This window comes from Anabrus simplex, chromosome 1 (genome assembly GCF_040414725.1).
Source record: "Anabrus simplex isolate iqAnaSimp1 chromosome 1, ASM4041472v1, whole genome shotgun sequence".
Taxonomy (NCBI): domain Eukaryota; kingdom Metazoa; phylum Arthropoda; class Insecta; order Orthoptera; family Tettigoniidae; genus Anabrus; species Anabrus simplex.
This window is the reverse complement of record NC_090265.1, coordinates 1,597,699,109-1,597,717,211: the sequence shown is the minus strand read 5'-3', so window position 1 is coordinate 1,597,717,211 and position 18,103 is coordinate 1,597,699,109. Positions and strand designations below refer to the sequence as shown.

The following is an 18,103-nucleotide window of genomic DNA, read 5'->3' as shown; positions in this document are numbered from 1 at the left end:
CTTTTTTAATTAAATTGGAGCTGATTAAATGGTCTGGGACAGAGCATGCGTATACAGATAAGATACAACGTAATACTGATAAGAATTAATAGGGTTCAAATCTATTTCAGCAGCTAATTTATATCATAAAAGAAATGAGAGTTAAGAAATATTTGAAAGCATTGGAACAACCCTGTCATAGTTGGACGGTAAACAAATTGATTTTTTAACTGTGTTTATAAAACTTTGATTTTTAACTGATTAGCAATTCTGAATGATGCTGCTGGATTGCTGCTTGGTTCAATATTAAACATGGCTATTTTATGGTAAGGTCATTTAAACATCTAGTTTCTATGTTGTTATTCAGGGAATGTACTAAGGAAACACTGAGACATCATTTTCAGAGTGTTAAGAAACTGGAATTCAAGGTATCATAGTATAGAACCAGAGAGAACAAGAACTGTACTACACATCTTTGTTTTTCCTCAAAAACTCATTTTTTTAAGGTCATAGTATTGAACTAGGGCAGCAAGTTTTAGTCTCATTTGCATATTGCCTTGTCTAGGACTTCACATTTATTTATACAGCTTAATTTCTTTGTATGTTTCAAAGTTATATTATTAAATTATCAGTAATTCATATTTTTCTGTAGCAGTAGAAACAAAAAAACATCTGTTGTTACATTTGTTTAGGAAATAATAAAATTTCCAAGAAGTGTTAAAATATTACCCTTTTTAAGATATTTATAAAGATTTAAAAAAGAATCAATTTAAATTGTGATTTTAAAATGTAATCATGATAAGCCTTTATTTTCTCTAGGAAGTTGTAAAGACGTTGAACTCACTGCAGACTAATGCAGCTTTGTTGCAAGAATATATGAACGGAGGCCAAAGAAGCCATGCTGAACAAACAAAAAAAATGGAAGAAACTTTGAAATACCTGTCTAGGTAAGCTTAGACGTATGCGTGTTTGTTGTGTTTTATGTAATAGTCCAGTAGTGAAGATGATGATCGAGGGAGCAGTGCATATCTTTATATTTTCTGATGACATGTTCATATTTTCTTGTTCCATACTAAGAAAGGAACTTACCCACCTTTGTTTTAAAGATCAGAATATTATAAAATAACTCTATTAATTCATAAATAAATTGCTAATTGTCGTTAGAGATATCTGATGATATAAATACATTTTAAAGAATCATTCAAAGTTACTGCATGGTTGGGAAATGGGATTAAAGTGCAAATGTGAATTTACTGAAACATTTGGAAATGTGAGTTCTTTTGAATTTGTGACTTCTTTTTAGTTCAACTTACAACGAAGTATTGAAAGGTTGATCCTTCTAATATTGTACATCTTCTTATTTCTCTATTCAATACGGAACGATCATGAAGTTTTTAACTTTAAAGGTTATATATATACATATATATTTAATTTTGAATTTCCCCTGTTGTAGCCCTACAGCTATCCCCGATCAGGAAAACTATTTTTCTTTACACATATCGTACAAACAATGATTTACCATTGCCAAGGAATCTCGTAAAACATCCAAACAAATATCTTTTAGATACAAAACAGGAATACCAAAACGAAGGAAGAATTTCATTGAAGATTTTGTGACAGATCTTCGTGCACTGAAGAGTAACCCAATCACTTCCCAGTAACTGGTGGGTACCGGTATGTGATACTTTTCTTCAAAGTACTTAAAACAGGGTTCGTAGTGTGTCTTCTTTTCAAAATCAACTTCTTTGGCCTGTGAACTGTTACTCTCAAACCTTATTGTTGGATCAATAACAACGCCGATGTTTCTCTTCCTGTCAATCACGACAATGTCTGTACGTTTATTGGATCCATCGCTAGAGTTACAGTGCACTTCTTTAAAGACTTCAAATCTGCCAGATTATTTGAGAAGTTTTGCAATACTGCTCTTGACCCTATGGTACCTGTTATTACCGGGCGAGTTGGCCGTGTGCGTAGAGGCGCGCGGCTGTGAGCTTGCATCCGGGAGATAGTAGGTTCGAATCCCACTATCGGCAGCCCTGAAAATGGTTTTCAGTGGTTTTCCATTTTCACACCAGGCAAATGCTGGGGCTGTACCTTAATTAAGGCCACGGCCGCTTCCTTCCAACTCCTAGGCCTTCCCTATCCCATCGTCGCCATAAGACCTACCTGTGTCGGTGCAACTTAAAGCCCGTAGCAAAAAAAAAAAAGGTACCTGTTATTTCTCAATAGTTCCCCTTTCGAGCAGAAACCGAGAACATGAGGGAGGGTTTCTATCTCATTTCAGTGACGGCAATAGTTTTCTTGGCTTCTATCGGGAACGCTTTGGACTCCTATCACATTGCAGTTCATTTTAATGGCATTAGTCCGTTGGGAAGTTGAAATTCCTTTCTTCATTTAATCCAGGTGTTTGATGTGTCTATTCTGAAAAATGCGAGGCACCCATTCCACGGTGTGGTAGTTTGTTTCCATGCTTAGTTTCTTCCAAAGAGTCTGTACCTTAGGTTGTTCATCGGGAGTGAAGCCAAGGCTTCTCAGACTACCCTTTATTTCTTGTTGAAAATTTCTTGTTTGTACTAGAAGTGGGTCAACAACAGAGTCCAGTCTATTACAGATGTTAATGTGTTGAATGAAAGCTTCCATGACGCTCTCATAATGCCCAATCCAAAAATTTTTTTTTTGCTGTAGAGCATTCAATCTGGACAATCCATTGGTAAACCAATTATTTCCTTTACTGTACTTCTGATTAATTTATCGACATCATCTAAGAATGATATAGATGTTGATTCCCATAGGGAATCTGAAATATTTGTCCCGAATGAGTACATTTATAATACCAATATAAATGGTCCGTTATTGGACATTATAAATTTTCCAGCTAACTCATTCCTGGTTGCCAGCGTTTCGTCCTCATGTGCTAGGTTGGGCTCATCAGTTGGTACCTAGCACACCTACCAAGACGCTGGCTAGTGCATACCATGAAGGCCACTGCGTAGGCTACTTGGAGCCACCGGCAGTGCCAATGCACTATGAGAGACTTTGTCTCACCACCAAAAATTGATGCCTGCTTGGCCATCAGATGATATAGATGTTGATTCCCATAGGGAATCTGAAATATTTGTCCCGAATGAGTAAATTTATAATACCAATATAAATGGTCTGTTATTGGACATTATAAATTTTCCAGCTAACTCATTCCTGGTTGCCAGCGTTTTGCCCTCATGTGCTAGGTTGGACTCATCAGTTGGTACCTAGCACACCTACCAAGACGCTGGCTAGTGCATACCGTGGAGGCCACTGCGTAGGCTATTTGGAGCCACCGGCAGTGCCAATGCATTATGAGAGACTTTGTCTCACCTATGGGAATCAACATCTATGTCATCTGATGGCCAAGCAGGCATCGATTTTTGGTGGTGAGACAAAGTCTCTCATAGTGCATTGGCACTGCCGGTGGCTCAAAGTAGCCTACGCAGTGGCCTCCACGGTATGCACTAGCCAGCTTCTTGGTAGGTGTGCTAGGTACCAACTGATGAGCCGAACCTAGCATATGAGGGCGAAACGCTGGCAACCCGGAATGAGTTAGCTGGAAAATTTATAATGTTCAATAACGGATCATTTATATTGGTATTATAAATTTACTCATTCGGGACAAATATTTCAGATTCCCTATTGGAATCAAAATCTGTATCATCTGATGGCCAAGCAGGCATCAGTTTTTGGTGGTGAGACAAATTCTCTCATAGTGCATTTGGCACTGCCGGTGGCTTCAAGTAGCCTACGCAGTGGCCTCCACGGTATGCACTAGCCAGCGTCTTGGTAGGTGTGCTAGGTACCAACTGATGAGCCCAACCTAGCACACGAGGACGAAATGCTGGCAACCAGGAATGAGTTAGCTGGAAAAATTATAATGTCCAATAATGGACCATTTATATTGGTATTATCATCTAAGAACCCTTGTCTGAGTTTCGATAAGGGTGCACACTCTAAAGGATAAATCAAACTCGGCCAAATGTATTGATTTATAATGTTAGTTTTCTGATCTGGTTTAAGAAGAATTGAGTCACAAGTCTCGATAAATTGTCGCTTAGTTTAGTTATAATGTTCCTTTCATCTAATAGTATATCGTTGTTGTATGTAATACTCAAATATTTAAGGTTCTCCTGCTTATCAATAGATGACACCTGAAGTCCACTGATAGTCCTAATAAAACGTTTATCAGTTGCCCATTCTCAATAACTATAGCTTTTGATTTAGAAGTATTCAGTGTGAGCTCTAGTTTGGAAAGGCATTGGCTTGCTGTGTCAATCATAAGTGCTGCTGATTTTTTATCTTTAAATATTAACGCAATATCATCAGCAAAACCTAGCGCTGCCACGTTGTCGATATCTTGCACAAGATTGTAGCCAAATTGAGAAGCATGTTCTAAGTTGTTTAACTCCCTTAATATGAAATCAATTGCCAAATTAAACAGAAAAGGTGATAGGGGCGATCCTTGAGCTTCCCCTATGAACTTGAATTTCTTTAGTTCGAGTGATTGCGTCTATTTCCACATGAATCGAATTATTCCTGAAAAGAGATATTATTAAAGACTTTAGCTTCTTGGGAACAGATGTCGAATTTAGTGCATATTCAGAATGATTATGACCAATATTATCGAACACTTTAGAACACAACACGACACAACTCTTCAACCATCTGTCTCAAACTGAAACATTTGTAAGAATTTATTGAAGTCAACTGTATGTAACCTGTACCTGTTCTAAGAGGCTTAGGCAAGAACTTGGACTTCCCACAAACTACAGATAATGAGGAGAAGTTAAGCTGTTCTTGCAAAAAGTTTCTTAACCAAGCTGAAAGCTTATTAGCGTCAAATGATTGACAGACTGGAATTCGAGGGGTCTGGTGTAATCCCATATCTGTACTGTTACAATGACAGAGAGAACATTATTGTTCTGTGCATCACACCGCTATTACACCAGTTTGAGGACAGTAGATACAGGCCCACACTCGTAACCACAGGGAGTAAAGAAAGTGAATCAGACAGGGATCGTGCAACAAGCTATCCAACCGGAAATGTCTGTGAACACTACTCTTAACTCAAACCAACAGTGAATCCACCTTTTGAATTTAGAAAAGGACAAACATGTGGATCAACCTTCTCTATACATTTTCCAGCACAGTATACTGCAACTAGGAAGAAGACTAGAATTCAATGAAAGAAGAAGCACATTCTAGTTAAAAACATTTCTTCAAGATTACAATACCCACTTCTAGTATTAAAACAATAAGTGATTTTAATTACGCCTTCGGGACTTATATAGATACTAAAGACATTTTAGCTCAATAAGATAGAAGTTTTTAACTTATTTTAGATTAACTTCCTTGTAACACCCGTCCCTTCCTGCCGCAACCCCCCCCCCCAACCCATACGTCCTTTACTAACAATAGTTTTAAAATCAACAAGGGTTTTATTATGTGTTTACTTTAATGCTTTTTTATCTAAGCTTTTGTGTATACAGCTGATGATGATCGCAAAGCGATTGTAACCTGTACTGTTATTTTTAATGATATTATAAATTTCCAAAGGCAAAAATAAAAAGGTATCGATTAGATGGAAAATATTTTCTTACAAAACCATTATATCACTGAGCATAAAAAAAAATACAAATGAATTATAATACAAATTACAAACACAAAAACATATTCTTCTCAATAGCACTTAATTCTCGGAACAGTCTGATTAGTATCCTATTTCAAACAAAATCCGTTATTCAGTGTTAATTCAAGCTCCAACGTGTCCCGCAACTTCATCAATACTAGGTTTAATGCTGCTTGATGAACAAGTCTCTCGGCACTTTACATGTTATGATTCAATCTGTAATGATTTAATATAATTAATTACCTTATGAGAAAAATCCCTGCAGATTAAGTCCAGAATTAGACAAGTTATTTTTCCTTTACATCGATAAGTGCTCAGTCTACACGTTTTTCTGGCGATTATCACAATATGCGTCCGAACCATTCAGTCCCAAAGTTAAGAGTAGAGTGCCCGTCTTCACCGCTTGGCGTCCACCATTCCGCGTGCCTTGTGGAACAACCATCTCAGGATTCCCCGGACCAGTTTCATCACATCCTGTCTCCAGTAGCCACATCTCTAATCAAAAAGGTTTGCCAGGATATCTCAATTGCATTTTTATAAATACGTGAAAGTCTTACTTGTCTTTAATAATCACTTCTTCTGGATTTAAACTTATGTCACAGCACCTTCACATTGGTGTCCCTGCTATTGCCTCACTTCTTCCCTCGTCTTGTGACTAATAAGTTAAAAGAAAGAATAAAATGGTTCAACCTTTCAATACTATTAAAATAAGAAATGTAAGTTTATATTCCTATTTAATTAAAAATTGGTACCAGTTTTGATCAGTATTTTTGGTCATTGCGTAGTATAAAGAATTCTGTAGGTTGCTGGTAGTGAAGTACTAAAATATTTAGGGTGTAATGTGCGTTGAAAGATGCACAGGCAAAAATATGAAGTTTAGATTATACTGTCAGATTATGAAGCACTATAACACACGTATTTATCAGCTGCAGTTTATAAGGTACTGTACAATTTTAAGGATACTGCGTGTCAATCATGAACATTAGTAAGACATAAGCATAAGAAAGCACTCACTGTACGGGAAGAAGTCCATAACCAAATACGTATCCAAATATAGTACTGAGGAAGTTCTTGAAGAGTTAAATTGCAGTATATGAGACACTGTATAATTTTAGGGAATAGAACTGCCCATCGATAGATCCAAAAATTATGAAGAAGTCGCTGATCAAATATGCAAATGTACTATGGAGCAAGTTCCCGAAGAGTAGATCAGCACTGTGCTTGTAAACGTCTCTTAAGTTAGATGTTTTAGAGAGCACTGTGTGTGAAGAAGTTCAGAATCAAATATGTATCTAAATGTAGCACAGAGTAAATTTCTTGAAGAGTTCAGCTGCAGTCCATGAGGCACTGTATAATTTTAGAAATTAGCACTGCTTGTCGATAGATCCAAAAATTATGAAGAAAGTCGCAGATCAAATATATAAGTGTATTACGGAGCAAGTTCTTGAAGAGTAGAGTAGATCGGCACTGTGCTTCCAAAAGTTTCGTAAGTTAGATCAATGAAGTTGTTAAAACATGTCATATGTACTCAAATTCGACTGTCAAATTGGTCAAGCTATGTTCTGTTCCAGAATTTCTCCGAGACTATATGGGCTTCCCAAAATACATAAGGAAGGTGTTCCTATTTAATGTCAAAAATTTCATTTTTGGTCCACATTGAAATGAAATTTACAATCAAAGATAAAGGTAGGGTTTTCCACCTGTTCAAAACTACAAAATAGTGAAATTATTAAAACATCACATTTTTGTTGTCATTTTTGGTACCGGTTTTGGCAACTTTATTTGCCATCATCAGCCTAAGAGATTGTTACAGGACATTTTGATATCTACATTAAAATATTTATAAGATATATATGTACATAAACAGAACCTTCTATAATGAGTTTTGTTATTTACAATTGCATATATACCGTAAAATTAATGTAATTGAAAAACAAAGACTAAATCACTCCTTATGAGGTTCTAGAAGAGATATTAAAAAATTTCTGTATACAATCTTTGAAATGTACATCTCCTTGCGTTGTCAACTGTTTGTAACTATACATAAAATTAATTATAACACTCAAGTTTCAAATAAAATTTACTTTTTAAGTGTATCTTATTCAGCTGTTAAAGATGTACAACTAGCCTTGAAGAGGTATAAAAAACATTTTAAAACATTTTGTCATGAGCAATCTTTACAGTAATACATTAACAGCTGGTTTCATTCTAGAATATTGTTGTAAAATATAAGTGGGTAGAATATCATTTTCAGTGACCAATTTTTATAGAAAACAGTTTCTCATAGAGAGTAACCAATGGACCATCTATATTGTTCAGATTTTCTGGTTGTTAGATTAAAAGATTAATGACATATGTCATATATGGATTCACTGAATCAGCTTAACATAATAGCGTGTCATTAGTTTTGGTCCTATATTTTAAAATTATATCCAACACTATGTGGTAAACTTGAGGCCGTGAATTGATAGACGAGATTTCATTGAAAATGCACTCTTTTCAGGCGGATTATCGTGGATCTGGAAAGATCTCGAATCAAGCGGACCTAAAAGAAAAATTTGAACCACATGTTAGTGTGACGAAAACAGGGACAAAGAAAAGTGCTTGCCAAACAGAATAGAGAAGAAGGAAACTCACCTCTAGCACCAAGTTCACGAGCGAAGAGTTGTTGTTACACACTCCTTAGCGGATTCCGACTTCCATGGCCACCGTCCTGCTGTCTTAAGCAATCAATGCCTTTCATGGTTTCCCATGAGCATCTATTCGGGCGCCTTAACTCTGCGTTTGGTTCATCCCACAGCGCCAGTTCTGCTTACCAAAAGTGGCCAAAGAGGAACTATAAAGACATATATCAATAATCTTTTAATCTAACAACCAGAAAATCTGAACATTGATTACTTTCTATGAGGAACTGTTTTCTATCAAAATTGGTCAAAATTGCAGACAACAGGCCGCTCAGAATCGCAGTTCCACATAACACACTAACGCAGCACCTATCCCAATTCCACCCGCCTTTCATTAATCTGTTGAAAATTAACTTCGATGAAGAAGAAATTGATATCCTCTCCAAAGGACCCAAACATAATTGGCCCAATTGAAGGGCTGAGAACCATAGTGGGCCAAGAGTCATTTTTTTAAATGGAGAAAATTAAGGTTAAAGTTTAGTCACTGGTATAATTCACAGACACAGATTACAGAGACTACAACATTTGCATATTATAATTAATAGATCCATTAATCACTACAGAACAAAATACAAAGATTATCTGGCTTTTTAATACCAATAAAAAGTAAATGAATACCATCATTTTCCACTGGAGTGGATTTGGCCCACTTTGAGTCTAAACAGAAAGGATGAATTTTAACAATACGCCAGTGGGCCAGCTCCACATGGCACTGTAAGGTACTTCATTTAGCCGTAGTTACATCACAATATCGCAAGTCCTTAAAAAAACCCTTATGATTAACTGGTGGAATGAATGGAAGCATGGCAATTAAATCATCATATTTAGCTTTAGTCAGCTTAATGGGTGCTGTGTAAGCAGAACACAGTTCCCATGGTGAAGGTACTGAAGTTGTCACCTTTACAGATGGCCTGCTCTTGCGAGAAGGTGAAATATCAAGGATTTTCCATTCTTCCATTTTGTTGAGGTTGTACCTGAACTTAATCTTAAGAGGTTCATTAGACTGGAAACAAAACCACCTAATTTTGAGCCACTGAACCTTCTCCCCATCTACTGTTCCCTTACGAATCACAAAGATTTTTGAGAGCTCCTTAATGTTCACAAATTCTTTCTGTTCCATTTTTTTTACACTAAAGGGCTTATTTCACCTACATTCCTTAACTAAAGTAACAATCTTCTACCGGAAACAGTGATTTTGCCTTATGTTTTGAAGTTTCGATGATACTAAAATCTCTGTCATTAGGCAAATATGAATGGCCAGGTTCTAAGAACTTATGATCAATAATTTTAAATTGGGAATAATGAACTGATGTGGCCCACAAAGATGCAATATACTGATTCCTATTCTGACCACCACAAGTGTCTGAATAGGCTATTAAATGATTTGCTGTTGTGCTGATGTTCCTCAGGTAATACAGAATGCATGAACCTACTTCTGTTGGGCCCCTTTGTGCTGTATCTTCGCCCCACAAGTACATGTACCTTTTCTCATCCTCACAGTTATGTATTCCTACATTATACACCCAAAACTTCCTCTTGTAAAAATAAACGCTACTTGTTATTAAGGGAATGGGGAGGGTCTGCTGCATGTCAAATGTTATTGTATGAATGTTGCCCTCCTTTGTTAGCTTGGAGTCACTTCGCAACTGAGCATGTGCCTTTTATGCCCGTCTTTTGTGCAATTCCCACTCATCGCTGAGTTCATTCTTCCTTTTTTCATCAATGTCATCACTCATGAGACTGATCTTCATTTTATCGCAGAATGAACAACTATCACTTTTTCGCTTTGCAAATGATAAGTTGAACTGACTATTAAAAACATCCCTGTAACACCATTATTTCACAGGTTTACGGTTTTGCTCTGAGCACACTGAAAAATATAATTCGTACATCTTACCAAGTGTTAGGTCCTGTGACAAGTAGGGACATTTTGCATTATCATTTAGGCTATAATGACTGCTTTTTGTGGGAAACCTCCGGATATGTTCTTTCACAAAGTCAATGTCTTCTACTCCTATCTTGGTCCCAGGGACATGTCCACGACGCTGATCCTGAATAACTACAGGAGATTTATTCACAGCTTGTTTGGAAAGCACTCGTGACAGTCTCCCACTTAAAACACCATGCACCTAGAGAAAGGCTGCTTTGCACACTCGAATACTGGTTTCTCCCTGTAACAGGGAAACAGGCTATATGCACTGTCCACATTTTACATTATTATGATGAAGATTGTTTTTTTAAGGCTCCTAACATCTAGGTCATCAGCCCTCCATATTTTACAGAAAGCAGTAACAAGGCGTACATGTTCAATACACACATGTTCATACTGCTTCGTTACACCAAGTATTACTCATCTATTCCATAATACTAAACTGCAATATTAACATCATATTTCACTTTTTAGGTCTAAAGGTTTTTAGTAGCACCTCCCACAAAATTTTTCTTAAACTTTGTAGCAAAACAGTGTCAAAATCTAACTACAGTTTGATGATATCTTGTGAAATGCACTAACCCTGATTTGATCTGTTAGCCAATGTGCCTCCCATGAATATTAATCGGGCATTTATAATAAATGATGATGTGTTCGCTTCCTATATTTTACAGCCTATACCATGATGAATATGCAAATAACTTACCTTCATTTTTATATGGTATAAGCTGCAATTGCTTTAGTGCGGCCAGTATCCAGTATTCGGGTGATAGTAGGTTCGAATCCCACTGTCGGCAGCCCCAAAGATGGTTTTCCGTGGTTTCCCATTTTCACACCAGGCTGTACCTTAATTAAGGCCACGGCTGCTTCCTTCCCACTCCTAGCCCTTCCCTGTCCCATCGTCACCATAAGATGTATCAGTGTCGGTGCGACGTAAAGCAAGTAGCAAAAAAAAAAAAAAAGTATAATAATCTCGAACACTGCTTGTGGCTTTCCTCGGGTGTGCACTTTCCATGTCGTCATTTCACATAAGAAATTTGAACTGATTGTGCTAGATGAGCGTTTTGCTGGTCAAAATTTCCAAGTCTCCAAAATGCATCGTGGACTTGTTTACGTTCATCAGCTGTTCCCAGACGCTCCTAACACCGCAACGCACATTTACAATCTTTTTCTTTGTAACACTTTGTGGCTATAGGCCTACCACTAACACTGACATATGCTCCACCACAGTTTCTCTTCTTCTTCCGCTGATTTTAAATCCAAAATGCATTATTTCTCTTTCTTTTCTTCAAATTTCTATCACTGCTTCTATTTTCCTCGTGGCCGATGTCCGCCATGATACTATGCATATCACGTGGCTCAGAGTAAGCGAGGGATTGGTCTTGTGGATTTGGCCCACTATGGCACTACCTCCAGCGGCTAGTTCAATTTGGTTGATATTTTGTGACCCTGTAGCACATAAATGGGAAGACGGGGAGATAGCCCAGTTGGAGAGATAATTCCTAAGTCAGAAATGAACCGCTAGACGGCATTAACTCAATTTCGATGGTTGGTGGATTTGGCCCACTATGGTTCTCAGCCCTTCAATTACAACATAGCAAACATGGCTAAAAAATTAATAATAGAGACAGAAGCAGCTATTAGCAAAATGCCCGTTGATATTCGAGATGAAACCAGACATGAAACTAAAAAACAAATAAATAATATTTTCAGAACACCGGCACATTCTATAACTTCTACGCAACTTGCAGACTGAAAAAAGATTCTTTAACTTAAAAACAAAATTAAAAATACAAAAAGAATTATTACCAAAGCAGATAAAGGGAACACTACTGTCATAATGGACCAAGCAGGCTATATCGACAAAACAAAAAACTTTTTCACAGATAGATCCTTCACAATTATTGATAAAGATCCACCCCAGTCCATTCAAAGACAATTAAAACAGATACTTAAAAACACAAACTTCTTACTAACGGATAGTGAAAAAAAACAACTTATTAATATGAACCCTGGCCTGCCGACTGTCAAAGCGCAACCCAAGATCCATAAAAACGGAGTCCCTATACGCCCTATAGTAAATTTCAGACTGAGTCCTCTTTTATAAAATGGCTCAATTCATTCAACAATTTTTTAGTAAACATTACACTTTTCAGGCAAACAAATCCATTAAAAACACCCTAGAACTAATCAAACAACTGGACAACTTTAAATTACAGACATATCATACAATGCATTCATTTGACATCACCAACATGTATACAAATATTGAACCGAAAAAAGTTATACCAATTATTTTAAAAAACCTACATACGCATAGCCAACTTAGTCAACTTGAAATAGCTGATTTTATGCCCATTTTGAATCTTCTAACCAACAGTAATTATTTCATGTTCGATAAAGTAATATACAAACAGGACGGACTAGCCATGGGTTCACCAGCATCCGACACTCTAGCCAACATATATTTAGACTTCTTAGAGTACACTAAAATAGAAAAAGACAAGAAATTTAACAACATAATCTTATAGTCCAGATTCGTAGACGATACGTTTATTATCATGGACCAACGTATTATCGACGCATCTGCTACCCTAGCACACCTCAATAACATCGATACAGACATTAAGTTCACAATAGAATCCAAAGGTAATAATGCCCTCAACTTTTTAGATTTAATTATTAGGCTCCCATTTTCTTTTAAATACAAAATCTATAGGAAACTAACGCATACAGCTACAACTATCAAGCATCCCCTTAGCCATAAGCGTGCCACTTACAACAGTCTAATACACCGTGCCTACAATGTACCCATGTCAAAATCAGATTTAAACAAAGAACTCAACACTATACATAGCATTGCACTCCAGAATGGCTATAATCATAGTTTTATAGAACGCATAATATATAAGTTTAAACACCGACCTAGATCCAATTTACAGAAAGAAACAACTAAATCAGAAATTGATGCAACTTTTACATTCAATCCTGACATCTGCCGAGTAACGAAGAATTTAAAAAGAAAAATACTATAATTTATTTCAGAACCAATAACAGAAATCTTGACATATTCCATAACTCCAGCCTAGTCAATGTGTCCAGCCCTTTTGACAAGTCAGGCGTGTACAGATTTCACTGTAACGACTGCTCCAGTGTATACATTGGGCAAACAGGGAGATCCTTCAAAATCAGATACAACGAGCACGTTAATGCTATCAAATACAAGAGATTTTCGGCAATAGGACAACATATACACGACTACAAATGTAACCGATGCTTCAGCGGCTACACCAAACACAGTAAAGGGAAGAAAGTAAGTGCAATTACACAGTACCTAAGACACTACACACACAATAAAACATCTGATGAACTACGCGGAACTCCGCCAATAACAACACTGGTAAATATCAGTAGGGGCAACTTGATTATAAACCAGGAACGTGGAAAGGAGACTGGGAAACTTTACCAAGGGCCATGGAGGTGCGAAGGTTGCGGTTTTCCAAAAAGCCAATAGTGATCTCTTGTTTTCAAAATATTATTTACAAAATCTGCAATACAAATTAACTTCCGAAACAAATTCAGCTGTACACCAAATCTAGATACACACTACACACGATATACATATTCTTTGACAAAATACAGTTTAGATGTTCCTATACAAGAGCTTTGCCTTAATTTCAAAGAGTTAAGCAAGTACATCTCAGTACAAATCAAATTCCACAAATACAATATCGAAGGTAAGAGGAAGCACGAAATACTATTACATTTTAGAGTGAAATCAAAACTTGCTTTTCACATCTGATCAAAAGAGTGGCGATTAGGGCAAACTCCAGTGATACACCAACGAAAACTAAATGGAACTTAAAACCGGACAGATAGCAACAGCGCTTACCCTAAGGCTGCCCATTCTGGGACCGAGGAGACGTTCACGACGTCAGAGCTACGGCAGGCTTGGCAGGCCAAGACCAAGACGGCTCAGAGATTTCAGACCTCTCATGAAATGCTGCCTAGCCCCTTTTAAAGGGAAATCTGGCCTTGGAGTAGCCAATCAGAACACAGGAGCTTGCCCGCATTGACCAATCACAACTCTTTCAGCGGCCGCGATCTTTAAATAACTTTCTCGAACACATATGATCACGAATCTTCCATTTCCAGAATAGTTAGAACATACTTCTAGAATGCATAACTAACAAAGGCCAATACACCCTGTTCAAAAATTCGTGTCACCAACTTTCTGGACTGTTCCAGTTAATATAGAAATGTAATCTACTAGTTACCAATACAATATGTTACAAAAAAATTGACACTGTACAGATTAGGTAGTTACATGGAATACAAATAAAATATTCTATCTCCACACTTCAGATCATACAGTAAGTACTACTTAAAAATGTTTACAAATAAAATCCTCTACAAACACTTCCCATATATTCTACACCTGTGTCAACAAACACAGCTTCCATGGCATCAATAATGATATAGACATCGTCGAGATAATGAATAAAGTTCTTCTACTTGACCTAACGGAGCAATGTTTTATTCTATTGGATCATTATTACAACCCCAATTACAATCTTAATGATCTATCCGAAAAACCTTCAATCCTATTTCATGTGCTTATTTCAGTTATTAATAATCTTAAAATACCAAAAGATCAATCAGTAAATTAAAAAAAATGTAGGACGCTGGCCTACTACCCCCACCGGAATCCACGCTCCCCCGACCTATGTTCTCCTGCTACCACGACCACCCTTCCCCCTACCTGACATGCCCCGTTTCCCCGCTGGTGCTCGTGGCTTGTTGCCTGACATTCTGCTTGGCAGTTCCTCTTTAAGGCTTGTTTCACACCTACCCGGCTGCCGGGTAACCGGTAGCCGGCTCCGGCAAGAATGGGAATCCTTTTCACATATAGCCGGCAAGAACACGGCAGCAGTTGTGTACACATCGCGTGTTGGAATGGATCGCAATAAATTACTAGCGTTTATGGTCTTGTATATGCGTTTGAAGAAAAGGAGAAAAAATAGACTGCTATGGGTGAATCCAGTCTATATGGGAAGAGACGAGGTTGGAGCATTTTTTATACTTTTTGAAGACTTAAGAAATGACAGCGACAAATTTTTCAACTATTTTAAGATGAGTGTGCAAACTTTCTGTGTCAATTTCCGCCATAAGAACAAATACGTAATACACTAGAGCGTAAAAACAAGGAAACGCAACACTCGAGAAGACTAGACACTGCCGTGCTGGCTAGATGTGTAAACTTCCACTGACTCACAGCTCCCACTACCCTCCCAATCTGTTTTTTTTCACCCGGCAGCCGGCCTGTACAGTGGGGGCTGCCGGCTTCCTACTACAATAGCACGGCAGCCGGGTGCCGTTTATACGGCAACGACTTTTACCGGGCAAGTGTGAAACGTCTCGTACACTTCTTGTCCTGACAACCGTGTACCCGGCACCGGTTATCCGGCAGCCGGGTAGGTGTGAAACAAGCCTAACTCTTCGCTCGTGAACTTTGTGCTTGAGGTGAGTTTCCTTCTTCTCTATACTGTTTGCAAGTACTTTTCTTTGTCTGTGTTTTCGTCACACTAACGTGGTTCAAATTTTTCTTTTAGGTCCGCTTGATTCGAGATCTTTCCAGATCCATGATAATCCACCTGAAAATAGCGCATTTCCACTGAAATCTTGTCTATCAATTCACGGCTTCAATTTTACCACATAGTGTTGAATATAATTTTAAAATATAGGGCCAAAACTAATGACACACTATTAAGTTAAGCTGATTCAGTGAATGCATATAAGACCAAACCAAACCCCATGGCACTACAGCCCTTGAAGGGTCTTGGCCTACCAAGCGATCGCTGCTCAGCCCGAAGGCCTGCAGATTACGAGGTGTAATGTGGTCAGCACTACGAATCCTCTCGGCCGTTATTCTTGGCTTTCTAGACCGGGGCCGCCATCTCACCATCAGATAGCTCTTCAATTCTAATCACGTAGGCTGAGTGGACCTCGAACCAGCCCTCAGGTCCAGGTAAAAATCCCTGACCCATCCGGGAATCGAACCTGGGGCGTCCGGGTAAGAGGCAGGCATGCTACCCCTACACCACGGGGCCAGCAATCCATATAAGACACATGTCATTAATCTTTTAATCTAAGAACCAGAAAATCTGAACCGTATAGATGGTTCATTGGTTACTTTCTATGAGAAACTGTTTTCTACAAAAATTGGTCACTGAAAATGATCTCCTACTCACTTATATTTTACAATAATATTCTAGAATGAAACCAGCTGTTAAATGTATTATTGTAAAGATAGCTCATGACAAAATGTTTTTATACCTCTTCAAGGCTAGTTGTAAATCTTTAACAGCTGAATAAGATACACTTAAAAAGTAAATTTTATCTTAAACTCGTGTGTTGTAATTAATTTTATGTATAGTTACAAACAGTTGACAATGCAAGAAGTTTTTATATCTTTTCTAGAACCTCATAAGGAGTGATTTAGTCTCTGTTTTTCAATAACAAAAGTTTTACGTTATATACGCAATTGTAAATAACAAAAGTTATTTTAGAAGGTTCTGTTTATGTGCATACATATTTTATAAATATTGTAATGTAGATATCAAAATGTCCTGCAACAATCTCCTAGGCTGATGATGGCAGATGAAGTTGCCAAAACCAGTACCAAAAATGACAACAAAAATGTGATGTTTTAATAATTTCACTATTTTGTAGTATTAAACAGGTGGAAAACCCTATCTTTATCTTTGATTGTAAAGGTGTTCCTCTTAGGCCTATTGTTAGTACAATTGGTTCCCCGACATATGCCCTTTCTAACTATTTAGGTAGTCTGCTTCAACCACTTCTGGGTAACACCCCTTCCTATATTAAGGATTCCACACACTTCATTGAGAAGTTAAAAACTATTATCACTTCAGCCTCGAGTCTCGACGTGTTGTCTCTGTTTATGAGAGTACCCGTTAATGGTGTTATTTCTCTCATTAATGATATTTTTACTGAAGAGATCGCAAGGCTCTTCTATCACTGAATGACCTCCTCCTACTTTCTGTGGAATGGGAAATATTATGAACAGACAGATGGTGTGGCCATGGGAAGTCCTCTCTCTCCTGTTGTGGCTAATTTCTTCAGGGAAAACTTTGAAGAGAAAGCTTTGTCGTCTCCACCTTGCAAACCAAAGATCTGGTGGCGATATGTGGATGATAGTTCGTCGTATGGATGGAAGGTGAAGACAAACTTGGTCACTTTCTGGATCACCTTATTCGCCAGCACCCTTCCATTTGTTTCACCATGGAAATGGAATCCGACAGCAAAATACCATTTTTATCTGTTCTCATCACCAAGAAAGGGGATGGAGGGCACAGTGTTTATTGTAAGCCTACACACACCAATATATATCTCCACACAGCTTCTCACCATCACCCTGCCCAGAAACATGGTATCCTTACAACTCTGACTACCAGGGCCAGGAGGATTTATGAAGTGTCAGCTCTACGCGAGGAAATTAACACCTTGAGAACTACCTTTGAGAGCAACGGTTACAGCAGAGCTTTGATCTCAACGGTTCTGAAAGCGATGCATAATCGGACGTCTGTTGAGGAAAAAGATGTAAAAGGAACTATTTACCTATCTTACATACATAATACGACGGATCGTATTGCTAAAATCTTATGCTGGTACCATGTATGAACTGTTTTTTGGAACATCAATTAAGATTAGGCAACTCCTGCGACCAACTAAGGATAATTTGCCTAAATTGCAACAACCTGGTATTTACAGAGTTTCCTGTACTTGTGGCAAGGTTTATATTGGACAGACTTCGAGAACGGTATGTACTCG

General features: G+C 37.7%; 1 protein-coding gene across 4 annotated transcripts in view; it reads left to right on the top strand.

Annotated features, from left to right (window-relative positions):
• Positions 1 to 18,103, top strand: part of LOC136858579 (folylpolyglutamate synthase, mitochondrial) — a 204,350-nt gene that overhangs the window by 41,037 nt on the left and 145,210 nt on the right. For 3 of the 4 annotated variants that reach the window (XM_067138241.2, XM_067138238.2, XM_067138239.2), the window contains exon 2: positions 799 to 926. In XM_067138241.2, the coding sequence (XP_066994342.2) occupies positions 799 to 926 (128 nt within the window). Of the gene's footprint in view, positions 1 to 93; positions 189 to 798; positions 927 to 18,103 lie in introns of those variants that run through there. The other variant, XM_067138240.2, reaches the window with a different exon arrangement.